Source organism: Alnus glutinosa, chromosome 7 (genome assembly GCF_958979055.1).
Source record: "Alnus glutinosa chromosome 7, dhAlnGlut1.1, whole genome shotgun sequence".
Lineage (NCBI taxonomy): Eukaryota > Viridiplantae > Streptophyta > Magnoliopsida > Fagales > Betulaceae > Alnus > Alnus glutinosa.
Window position 1 is genome coordinate 27,546,156 of NC_084892.1, and position 12,693 is coordinate 27,558,848.

General features: G+C 37.6%; 1 protein-coding gene across 1 annotated transcript; it reads right to left on the reverse strand.

Moving 5' to 3' along the window:
* Nucleotides 1-3,983: 3,983 nt before the first annotated feature.
* On the reverse strand, nucleotides 3,984-7,641 carry LOC133874208 (protein yippee-like). Its single transcript, XM_062312074.1, has 6 exons — nucleotides 7,499-7,641; nucleotides 7,123-7,303; nucleotides 5,516-5,559; nucleotides 4,737-4,845; nucleotides 4,579-4,634; nucleotides 3,984-4,334 (listed from the first exon to the last, which is right to left on the reverse strand). The coding sequence occupies exons 2-6, from the start codon at nucleotides 7,216-7,218 to the stop codon at nucleotides 4,250-4,252; spliced, it is 390 nt and encodes a 129-aa protein (XP_062168058.1). The 5' UTR covers nucleotides 7,219-7,303; nucleotides 7,499-7,641; the 3' UTR covers nucleotides 3,984-4,249.
* Between the last annotated feature and the right edge of the window lie 5,052 nt (nucleotides 7,642-12,693).

Below are 12,693 nucleotides of genomic sequence, written 5' to 3' on the forward strand. Positions count from 1 at the left end.
TGTATAATTCGAAAGGTATCTATTGTTTTAATTGTAGGCCACACATTTATTCAATTTTGTTGACAATATCATATTAATAAAGTGAAATAAAAATCCAATATATGATTTCACAATTATTGTTTGGCGGCACTGCATGATGGCCTTTGTCATGTTTGATAAAGTTGAGAAATAAGAATTTATTCCTTTTTGTTTGGCAGGTGAGAATTTATTCGGTAGGAAAAAAAAAAAAAAAAAAAAAAAAAAAAAAAAAAAGAAAAGAAAAGAAAAAGGTGAGAATTTATTCACTGCCATGTTCAGTGAATCGCCTTGTTTTTTGCTTTGTCTCAAATATAAGTTTTTGTATTTAATATAATTGCAATATGGTTCATCCATTTTATTTAGTATGACTTATTGCGATAATAAAGTGTAAAGAATTAGCAAGTCATAATATATACTTTTGTTGTAAAGTCATTATTGTATTAGAAGTACTTAGTTAATATCAATTCTTATATTTTATTATATATTAGCGTTGCAGTTAGATTACATATAATAGTCATATAGTTGATTACATATTGTGATCTTGCAGTTTGCTTTATCTTTATTATTAGTGTCAGTGTGATATTATAATTAAATGTTAGAGGCATTTTGTATACGTGGTGAAACTCTAAGTTGTGTAGGAATTATCTTCTAGTTGAGTGTAAGTGTAGATGTCATTAAGGAGTTCTAATCCAAGTCTAAATCTTATATTCCTTTTATTTAAACGATGTCATTGAATGAATAAAGAAGCAGAAAATTAATCTCAAGCCTTGTGTTTGAAAATGTCTAAGTTCCCTCATAATTTAAAAAATCTAAGTTTCGTCAGAATCTAATAATTTATTACGTTATGTGTTTGAGAAATCATTCGCATAACAATGACTAACTTGGCATTCTTCTTTCGTATATTTATTATAAATTTCTTCGTGAACTACTATATTAATTTGTGAGGAGTTATAATACAAATATGAGTACTCAGATATATTTTTTAACATGCTAGAAATTAAATTTTTATCTCATCACTATTTCACCCGTGCTAGTACCATTCAATTTTTTTATTTTTTTAATAAAAAAATTAATTCAATAATTAATAACCCAATTTATAAAAATATAATTTATAATCTAAGTTGGTTCGTGGGGGTAATATTGAGATTTTAGCTCTAAATCAAACCTATTTTTAAAATTGCCGAGGTGGTTGTTAATACCCAGGGGAATTCAAACTTGGTCTATGAAAAGATACCGAGATTTAAACGTGGGCTGTTGGATTTCTCGGGATGTACAACCTCATATCTAACGGCCACGGTTGAGGGGGGGAAATTCAATTGCACGACGTGGACCTCGTGAATCGTGTGGTTTAAAATTGGTGTCTGCATCTGCGTGCGGACCCCATTCAACTTCGGGAAATTATTCCCAGCCAATCAGTTGGATTGGGCCTCGTAGACCCACTTTGATTGCACTTCGGCGCACGAAAAGATCATTATTATGCAATAACGCATGGTCCAATTAACGACAGCCACCATACGATGTCGCATTAACGTATCAGTGACAATTCTCTTGGTTGATATCATTAAGCATCGAGTAACGTGCTTATTTTGTAATCATTTTATTTATATTATTGACGTGACGTTTTTAAAATAATCTTTTTAATTAATTAATTAAAATTTGCGGTCACATCAACAAATATAAAATATGTATAAAAAATAGCATTAATTTTGAATTTATTATTAAAATAAATAAGATGTGATATTTAAGTTTGGTTTGAATCTAATTTTAGTTGGAATCCGACTCATTAAAGTTACAATACGCGTCTCATAACACAATGCAAAAAAACACGTGTCTCAATCGCTAAAGATCCAATTTCGGTTGTAACTCAACCGGAGTTGAATGCATAATAATTTTCAATTTTATAAATTATGGAATAATTATAACAATAACAAAATGTGAGAAGACAATACAGCTGTTGGGGTTTCAGTCTTTCAAACATACCGGGAGAAAGGAAAAAGCTAAACAAGAGATATAGTCTATGGTGGTCAATAGTAGCGGTGAATGGTGATGCTAGTAACGACAACGATTATAGTCGTCGAGGGTGGGCGGGGAAGAGAAAGAAAATGGTGTCGGTAATCGGTTGAGAGAATTCAATGTGGTTTGATTAAATTGTCCACCACTAGTTTAAAACCTCAAAATTCATTTAGTAGACACCATAAAATGTAAGCCACAAATTAAGAAAGGGGACCTAACTCGAGGTGAGCTGCTCTCCTTACAAATATATTACAATCTACAATCTTAAATGAATTAATTAGATGCTGGTACTAATGAACTAACTACATGACCTCAATTAATGCAATTTGTCCCTTTATATTCCCTCTAAAATTGTGATGTTGAAGCACGGGATGTTGCACGGTGATGTTAACTTCAAATGGAGACCCAAGGCGTAGGCCATGTGCCACGCTCACTCTTTGAAACCCACACCTAGCTCCCATGTTTTATATATAAGAACAAATTGAAATGGAGAAAATTGATTACATTAAATTGACATTTGTCTGAATATGTAATTTTCAGACAAATTTTAGGCTAAACATGGATGTTAATTTAATAGAACGGTTAAAAAAAAAAAAACTTATTCAATATAAGATTTTAGGCTAAAGTTTGTTTTTCGTTGTATTAAAAGGGATTTGGATAAGTCCGAATTGCTGACAATTCAGACAGTAAATTATGAGAGGTAATGCTAGGATGAAGACTTTTGTCCCTCCAAAGGTGACGTGGCTTTTAAAATTACCATTAAATCAAAATTCAATAGTAATTTATTTTAAATCTAATAGTAATTTAAAGGACACATCACTTTTGAAATGACAAAAGTCTTCATTATAATACTATTCAATTATGAGAGAACCATTATGAGATCTATATGTCCGAATAGGCCTATATCCAAATTCATATTGGAAGATAAAAGAGCCACATATGGGCGTTAGTGACTAAGTCCCTAGTCCAACCCAAGTCTGATTGCGGGAAATAAACTCTTTTGGCCCAGGATGTATGTCAGACTAAAAAATGAAGAAAAAGGCCCTGCTTTAATGCATTCTTTTACTTTTCTTGGGCCAAACATGAACCATGCTACAAGACACTTGTTCCAATTCTAACAGATTCAGTACCAACTGAAACCGAATCTAAGCCGAACACGTTTTAATAGGCTAGGTTTGGATTTCCTCGGTCTTTGCCCCGGCTAGAAGTGCAGCCTTTATGGGAAAAGAATGTAACAAGAAATGTCAAAAATCACATTTTCATTTTACTTTTATATCACTGTTGGAGAAATTATCATTCCCAAAGTTAAGTGAGCCCATAGCTGAACTAAGGGCCCAATTAGTTTGATCGACCTGGATCGACCAGCTCGGTCACCAATGTCTCGAATATTTACTACAGAGTTATGTGGCTGAGTCATCTCAGAATACACATGAGGGCGTTTGAATGTCTTTTGTGGATTATGTCTGGGATTTACGAGTTAAGGTTAAAATTTGAAACTCTCCCTCATCGTCAAAAGAACTCTATCCTGAATATCTTGGGATAGGCTCTTATCCCATAAATCATGGGATAAGGTGTTTATTAGTATGAAATCAACTGAAGAGTTAGTGTTTCAGACTCCTAATCCAACTGCACTCTATCACTCCAGTAATTTCATAACTGTGTGCCTATAAAAAAGCTACTACCCCAAATATAAATTTACACTCTAATCTTTGAGTTTACTCTGCTCTAGATACTCCCAAAATTGTCTATCAAAACTGACTTAGACATTGGAGTGGGGACGGTCGGCACTCCCAACGAGCTTTTTATTATTTTGCAGGTCTTAAAGAAGAAGGCGAACTACGAGGCAACGAATTATTAGGCAACACAGAATCACTTTGTTGATGTGGCATTGCTATTGGCCCTTATTAAAAATAAAAATCTAATAACTGATTGACAATGCCACGACAGCAAAATGAGATTTAACTAAATAACTTTCTTGTGAATCAATAGAAAACCTGTGTTCCTGCATTATATGCACGCTATTAAAAAATAATAATAATACTAACTAAAATTTAAATTAGAGAAACGGCATTGTGTTCTAATACTATCTGCAAAACTGGTCTACGAAAGCGGAGACAAATACCAATTCTGAACCAAGATAGCAGCAGAATCAAAACAAGAACATGGGGGGCAGAGAATGTACAACAAAAAAAGATTTACTTTAATAGTGAATGGCTAATCAGGCATCATCAGCATCGCTTCCAACAGCTTGAGCTTCCTGACTTGACAAGTAGTTGCTTCCATCAGGACCCAACATCTTAAACCTGTTCAACAATAAAACCCGGGTCACTCAGAAAGTTATCGCTGGTTTTGTTCGATAAAACTTTTTCAATTTCCCTTGTGTTTTTTCTTTTCAAAACAAAAACATTAACCGACAACCAAAAACACTCAAAACTACTTTTACGTTTATGATGTCACATCAAAACATTTTTCCAAACAAAAAACACCCTCTGAAAAGGGTTAACAAACAGAGCCACTGTGTAATCACCACAAACAGTAATCAGTTACCTCTCAAGGATGAATTTCCCCTCCTTGTACTTCTGGTTTTTCTCATGTGCAGCCTCCTGAAAATGAGTGGCAAAATTTAAAGAGAATCATTCATTAAACCATGTTGACAAGAGAATAAAATTTATAAGCAATAAATATTAAACATAAGATGATGTTACATATTTCCATCCCACAAGTGAGCAGCATCCAACACAAAAAATGTCAACAACCGTGTGCAATCCAGTAATCATCATGCGCTCCTCTTTCTCTCCAACTGTGACATTCACGCTGTCGTGCAATGGAAAGCAAAATGTTACTTGAAACATTCATATGTAAAATTGTCAAATGATATGAGCTATGATGCATGAGTCTGCCTAGGATGCAAGTGATGATGGGATTGGCCATCTACCAAACAACTTGTCAACCAAAGGGGAACTGGCCAGCTCAACCATGGAATATAAAGGGAAGACAATGTTTAAAGGAGAACACTGTTTACACAGGAACAAGATTTTCAACTCATTGGTGGGAATGAAGTCCTTCTGGCTACTTCATAGCTTGCTGGTTTTTCAGCATTCCTTTTTCCCATATCATTTAGAGCATTGATTACTGACAAACAACATTTTGGAAAATATAATGACCAAGTAAAACATTTTGGAAAATATAATTATCTATCCTCTCATAGCAAAAATACTAAATGCTCATTCAAGCAGCTTCTCACACCAATATAACCAGATTTTTCTGTAGAACCTATAGAACATTGATGAATGGTTCAAACTAATAAGCACATTTACTTTTTAAGAATCTCGCAAGCATGCATTACTTTGATTGATATTATACCAATATTCAGACATTTATATACAATAATAGTACAATTGTAGGTGCAGAAAGAGATTCTACTGCCAACACTTATTTGCTGAATACTAACTAGTAACAGATGTCAAAATCAAAGAATACTTACACTTTGTCGAAGAGATAAGCCTTTCCATGTCTGCAGTGGAAAGACTGGGACATAGGAAAACAGAGGGTTAGAGCATGTTGCTATATTTCAGACATGATTGGACACTGAAACATAACAATGAAAAATGGAATACACACCCATAGTCTCTGCCATATTTTTATTATTTTATTTAGAATCCCAGGAAAAATTAGACCGGTTATTTAAGCCATAAAAAAAAAAAAAAAAAAAAAAAAAAAAAAAAAATGGGGCATAAAATCCCCAGGTCTCTGATGGTTGACATAATCAGAAGACAATAATATAGCCTTTAATAAGAAAAAAGACTCGCACGCCTACCTAAACAAGTTAAAGTGAAATAAAATAAAACAATATAAGTAAAGGCTTTACAGTCAGAAAACAATCCAATGAAAAAGCCACAAAAAAAAAAAATTAAAAAAAAATACATGATAAAATAAAATAAAATCTGGTGGGCAGCCACAATGCATATAAAAACTGGAATTTTTTAATCAAGAATCTTGAACGTTTAAGGGACTAATATCATTTTTACATGTCTGGAAGTAAAATTGGTAAAGAAGTTAAACAAGGAAAAATTCTGGGAGAATTGGGTGACCTAATTCTTCTGGAAAGCAACGACCCCAAAATATCAAATAAAAATCAACCCACTCCCCAGTTTCTGCATTTGCATAGTCAAAGCATGACAGTGGTCACATTGGTTTTATCTATCAAGGTTCTGATAGTATGAGCAAGTATACATGCTGCAGATAGACCATATATACATAATGTCCTAGTGAAATGTGACTCATGGTTTACTTATCAAAAAAAAAAAATGTGACTCATGGTATAAATCATGTATGAGGTAAGAGCATTCACACAGGGTTCGACAATTTTCATCTCAAATTTAGCTAAAAAAATCACATTTTTTTTTTCAATTTTAGCTACCAATTTTTTCAAAACACTTCATCTCACTCTTAATTTTAGCCATCAACTTTCACTATTCCATTTAAATATTTTTTCAAGGATAAATTTATTCTCTCTATTACAAAGAGAGAGAATGATAGAATAAAATTTATTTATTTATTTATTTTTCAAACATTTGGTGTCCACTTGCCAAATTTTTTGTTAAAGTTGCTAGCAAATTGGGTCCTGCTTTGACTAGCCTGTGTGAATGCTCAAGAGAACCAACAAAAAAAGTATGGCATGGAAAGAACAATAAACTAACTGGATATCTTGCAATTCCTCCTCACACATGAAAACACAATATCATACCAGGAAGCATAACTCAAATTATATATTTAAGGGGGAAAAAAAATCAACATAATATCTCCAAATTAATAAACCCCGTTTCTTTTCCATCTTGCGGTACTTTGAAATAAAATATACATAATAATAACCCCCCCCTTTTTTATTATTATTATTGTTTTTAACCGATTTAGGGTCTTCCTTGTGCCTTATATCTAACTCCCTATTGAGAAAGTCACACATTAACAAAGCACAACAATGCATAATTCAGCATTACGTCATGAATATCAAGAGCAGAGCAAAAGGATCAACAATGGGTTTGAGACATTGTGGGTAAACGGGAAAAAAATAAAAATAAAAAATAAAAAAACCTTGGAAAGAGTATCTTCAGAAAGGGCAAGGTGTGTTCGGCAGTGCTTGCAGCTATAGAAGCTTCCTTCGAGAGTGATCACAAACAGCCTTCCCATCTCTTCCCACTACCAATCCCTCTGTTTCTCACCACTGACACACACACACACACACACAATCGAACTTTCTTTCTCTGTTTCCCTCCTGAACCACCAAAAACCGATCTCCATGTTAGACAAACGAGTAAAACCAACAAAACCCACAAACTAAAATCGAACAAAGTTCATGAAAATCAATCAAAGACAGCACAAAACGAAAATCAAACAGATGGGCTATCACAATGCAGACTTGTGTTTGACGCAGAGAATGTGCTACAAAAAGTAAAAAGGCAGACTTTACCAGCAATTACAGTGAGAGCCACGAGAGCAGTCGAATGGTATACCATTGAGCCAAGTTGTGTGCCCCTATATATATATATATATACACACACTGTACATGTTGTATTTGAGTCAAATTCGAGTTCCTCAAATTTCATTATTTGAGTGAAACTCGAGTTCCTCAATTTCAAGAGGCCTGACCAGTGACGATTGTTAGATATTTGTCGTTTAGATTTTTATATTTTAAAAGATAATCCTGGATAAAGTTTAAATATTTAATCATTACTTTTTAATTGATTTGTTTAGATTTATCATCTCTCTTATTGTAATTGAATTATTTAAATTCAAAATAATTATTAATATTTTAATACCTATATCTTAGCTAAACAATCAATTTTAAAATAAACACTAAAGTAATGCTACATGCCACACAATCATTTTGTAGATATCTTATAAAACTAATGTGGTAAAGTCTAAAAGTCATTGAATATTTTTTTCAATAAGGGCTACCCATAGTGCGTTTTACGCACTATTCCTTATAGGTTGATACGACATTGTTACCTTCGTCAAAATAATTTATGCATTCTCTCCGAGTTAGCGCCACATCAAATGCTATAGGTGTGGTGCGACCACCCTTGGAGGTTCAATTGGGTGGTCGACCACCCTAAGTAGGTGGGTAGCTTCTCTTTTAAGTTGACATGATAATGCCACGCTAGCGTGTAAATTAGCCGTATGTAAATTGTGCATCATGTAAAGTAACATTTTTTCAAAGATATTAGGAATCTCAAAACATTTTTTTTTATTTTTTGGGTGACTCTTTCTTTCACTGGTTTTGGTGTTCTTTTCAAAATTTGCATATTGGCTATTCATGGTACCGAAAGGTCTCATATGAATCATATTCATTGTTTCTTTAAAATGCTTCATTTGTAATTATTTATTTATTTTTATTATGAATTATTATTTAATCCTATCTCTTGGGCAATGCTTTGCCAATTTCTTTTAATTGGCATAGTCCATGCGAGTAATAATTTGTCATCGAGTGATTCGAGTTGTTTAATGCCGGCACGCCTGGTGTTTCTTATTTGTTCTTTTCTAATTCACGAGAAAATTCACTCATGCCGGCCTGCAAAGCATGGGAAGACCTGTGTTATAGCTATCCTCCTCAAACCTTTTGAAATCCTTCAAATGTATTATATTTTGGGGAAACATATAAACCCCCAAATGTGATATTTTATAGCTCGTAAGGAAAGAAAAAGCAAAAAAAAAAAAAAAAAAAAAAAAAAAAACCTCTGAAATTGAGTGGAAAGAATTTCTTCAAATTCAGTCTACTAAGCATGTGATTCGTATAAAGAGTTGTAGAGAATAATTACCAAGATTTGCAAGTTAATGAACTTCTCATCTAATGTGATTTTCAATAATACCATGAGTCTGTCGTCGCGTGGGTGGATATCATTTTAAAAAATGTATGTAAATTTAAAGACATCCCAATTTTGAAAAAATTTCCCCTAATTCAGTTTGGAGAAAACAGTTTGTCTAAAAAGTTACTTTAGAACCTTCCGCAAAATGACTATCATGTGAGAGAGATATATAACAAGTAATGGTGAACTGATTTGGTAGTAGAAGGTGTTACCCATTCATTGTTTCTACAATACATTGGAACAGACCTGTTCACTGTCACTAATTGTTAAGGGAAAATGGGGTTTAGCGGGAATGGAAATTCAGAGATGATAATGGAAAGTAGGAATTTGTATTTAATGGAATTGGAAAATACTGATACGGCAGATTCGAGGATGCCAACCTCTAGACAATTCACTGTTTCATTCCAAAGATAACCTAGACAACCCGTCCCTGGGACTTATATATGTCCCTTACAAAACGCATCCCATTAAACATAAAACGACTATCTGAGGAAAGCACAAAACGACACTAATAAGCATAAAACGACTATCTGAGGAAAGCACAAAACGACACTAAAATAAGCAAACACAGGCTGCTCAAAACGCACCGCATGGCCCATCTAGCTGGACCACACCCCTCAGCAACCCACTCACAAACTGCCACGCAACTGGCACTTCCCAATCCACTCTACTATCTTCTCCCTTCCTTCTCTCAAAGTCGCACATTTTCTCCCTTCCTTCTCCATAGAATTGCTGTGTGACAATATCCCCTCCGATTAAAACACCTTGCCCACAAGGTGTGGGTAAGCATCTTTGAGGCTGTGGAACGCCTCCCAGGTAGCATCAGCAGCGGATTGTCCCTCCCAGCGGACCAAAATCTCGGTGAAGGCTCGGTTATTTCTTGGGCTGGAGCGGAGGCCCAGTATCTCGATTGGTTCTGGTCGAAGGACGCCATGGGAGTCGACTGGCGGAAGCTTGGGTAGGGCGGTGGAAGCAGATCCGAGCTTGGGTTTCAACTGGGAGACATGGAAAACTGGGTGGATGTGGGCTTCCAGTGGTAGATCGAGCTCATAAGCCACCTGGCCCACACGGTGGAGGATTCGGAAAGGCCCATAGAATCGGGGTGACAGCTTGAGAGACCGGCGGTGCGCGACAGACGCCTGCCGGTAGGGTTGCAGTCGCAGGTAAACATACTGCCCTACTTCAAATTCCCTTTCTGTTCGCCGTAAATCTGCAAACTTTTTCATGCGTTGTTGGGCCTGTTTAATGTTCTGTTGGAGGAGGTTGAGAATCTGTTCGCGGTTGCAAAGCACTTCATCGACCGCCTCAACCCTAGTGGTCCCCGGGATATAGCTTAGGAGTCTGGGAGGGGGAACCCCGTAGACAGCTTCATAGGGTGTCATCTTGATGGAGGAGTGCCAGGTGGTATTGTACCAATACTTAGCCCATGGCAACCACAGGGTCCATTGGGTAGGCCGATCTGCTGCAAAGCAGCGGAGATAATTCTCCAGGCATTTATTCACCACCTCCGTTTGACCATCGGTCTGCGGATGGTAGCTTGTACTGAGCTTCAGTGAGGTTCCCTGTAGCCTGAACAGCTCCTGCCAGAACAGACTGGTGAAGATGGGGTCCCTGTCTGAGATGATTGACTGGGGCATTCCATGGAGCTTAAAAATGTTCTGTATGAAGAGTTGGGCTACTTTGATGGTGGTATAGGGGTGGGAGAGGGAGGTGAAATGGCAATATTTGGACAACCTATCCACCACTACAAGAACTATCGAATGTCCTTGGGATGGGGGCAACCCCTCCACAAAGTCCATGGTAATATCTGTCCAGATCTGATTAGGGATAGGTAAAGGCTGTAGCAAGCCAGCCGGGTAGGTATTCTCATATTTAGTCTGTTGACAAATGTCACATTCACGAATAAATTTCTTAATCTCCTTCCTCATCCCCTTCCAATAAAAATTTCTCTTGGCTCGTTGGAGGGTCTTGTCATACCCAGAGTGCCCTGCCATGGGGTCACTATGCACAAAATTAAGTACCTGGGCCTTGAGCTCTGGGGACTGGCCAAGGAGGATTTTTTGTTTATAGAGTAGAAGTCCATCTCTGACAGAATACCTTCGGGTGTCCAGCTCATTCTTGTTCCACCTCTCCAACAGCTGCTGAAGTATCTCATCCTTCTCATACTGGTGCTTCAGTTGCTCCACCCAGCCAGCTATGGGAATAGTTAATAAGGATATGATAATCCCTTCCTCCCATCCTTCCTTGCGGGATAAGGCGTCAGCCACCCTATTTTCTACACCCTTCTTGTACTCAACCACAAAGTCATACCCTAGTAGTTTGGTAATCCACTTCTGCTGGAATGGAGTTCCCACCTTCTGTTCCAGCAGAAATTTAAGACTCTGCTGGTCAGTTCTAACCACAAAGGACTGTCCCAATAGGTAGGGCCTCCATTTTTGTACAGCTGTGACTAAGGCGAATAACTCCTTCTCGTAAGTAGACATGTGGAGAGCCTTCCCTTTAAGTGCCTTACTAAGGAAGGCAATAGGCCGGTTGTTCTGCATAAGAACAACACCAATACCACTACCACTTGCGTCACATTCTATGAGGAAAGGTTGAGAGAAATTAGGTAAAGCGAGGATTGGGGCTTGGGTGACAGCCACCTTGAGGGCTTGGAAAGCTTCCTGTGCTGAGTCTGTCCAGGAGAAGGCATTTTACCTAAGCATTGTTGTGAGCGGCGCAGCTATAGATCCATAGCCCTTAATGAACTTTCGGTAGTATCCGGTTAATCCAAGGAAGCCCCTCAATGCCTTGATGGTCTTAGGAAAGGGCCAGTCTACCATCGCTTGTATCTTCCCGGGGTCAGCACAAACTCCTTGTGGTGTAACCACATGCCCCAAGTATTCCACCTCCGAACAGCCAAAAGTACACTTGGACATCTTGGCATAGAGCTGGTGGTGCCTTAGGAGTCCGAGGGTCTTGGTAAGATGGGTGAGATGAGTCTCCATATCCCTGCTGTAGATTAATATATCGTCAAAGAACACCAGAATAAATTTCCTCAAGTAAGGCTGGAATATGTGGTTCATGAGGCATTGGAAGGTGGAAGGAGCATTGGTTAGCCCGAAAGGCATCACCAAGAACTCGTAGTGGCCAGCATGTGTTCGGAAGGCTGTTTTAGGGATGTCAGCCCCTACCACCCGAATCTGGTGGTATCCAGACCGTAAATCCAGTTTAGAAAACACTTGTGCCCCACACAATTCATCTAGTAACTCGTCCACAACAGGAATCGGAAATTTGTCTTTAATAGTCACCTTGTTCAACGTCTGGTAGTCTATGCACATCCGCCAAGTGCCATTCGCCTTGCGCACCAATAGAACCGGGGAGGAGAACGGGCTGTGGCTAGGGCGTATGACCCCTGACTCCAACAATTCCCGCACAATCTTTTCGATCTCCTCTTTTTGATAAAACGGGTACCGATAAGGCCGGACTGAAACTGGTTGGGCGCCTTCGATTAAAGGAATAGAATGATCATGTGCCCGGTGGGGTGGCAAACCCTTCGGTTCTTGAAAAACATCCTCATAAACCTTGAGGATTTGGCCCACGGGACCGGATGGCCCCAACTGTGCAGTAGCAGAAGTTGAAGGGTGTAAGTGCAACCCTAGTGTTGCTGGGCTCAGCATCTGTAGCAACACCCCTTTTTTCTCATGTCTCGTGAGCTTAAAGGAGGACCCTTCTTCCCAATGTAGACCCTCCCCTTGCCTTAGGCCGTGTAGGACACAGGGGGCTCCATTGAAGGAAAACTCCATCTTGAGGATAGAAA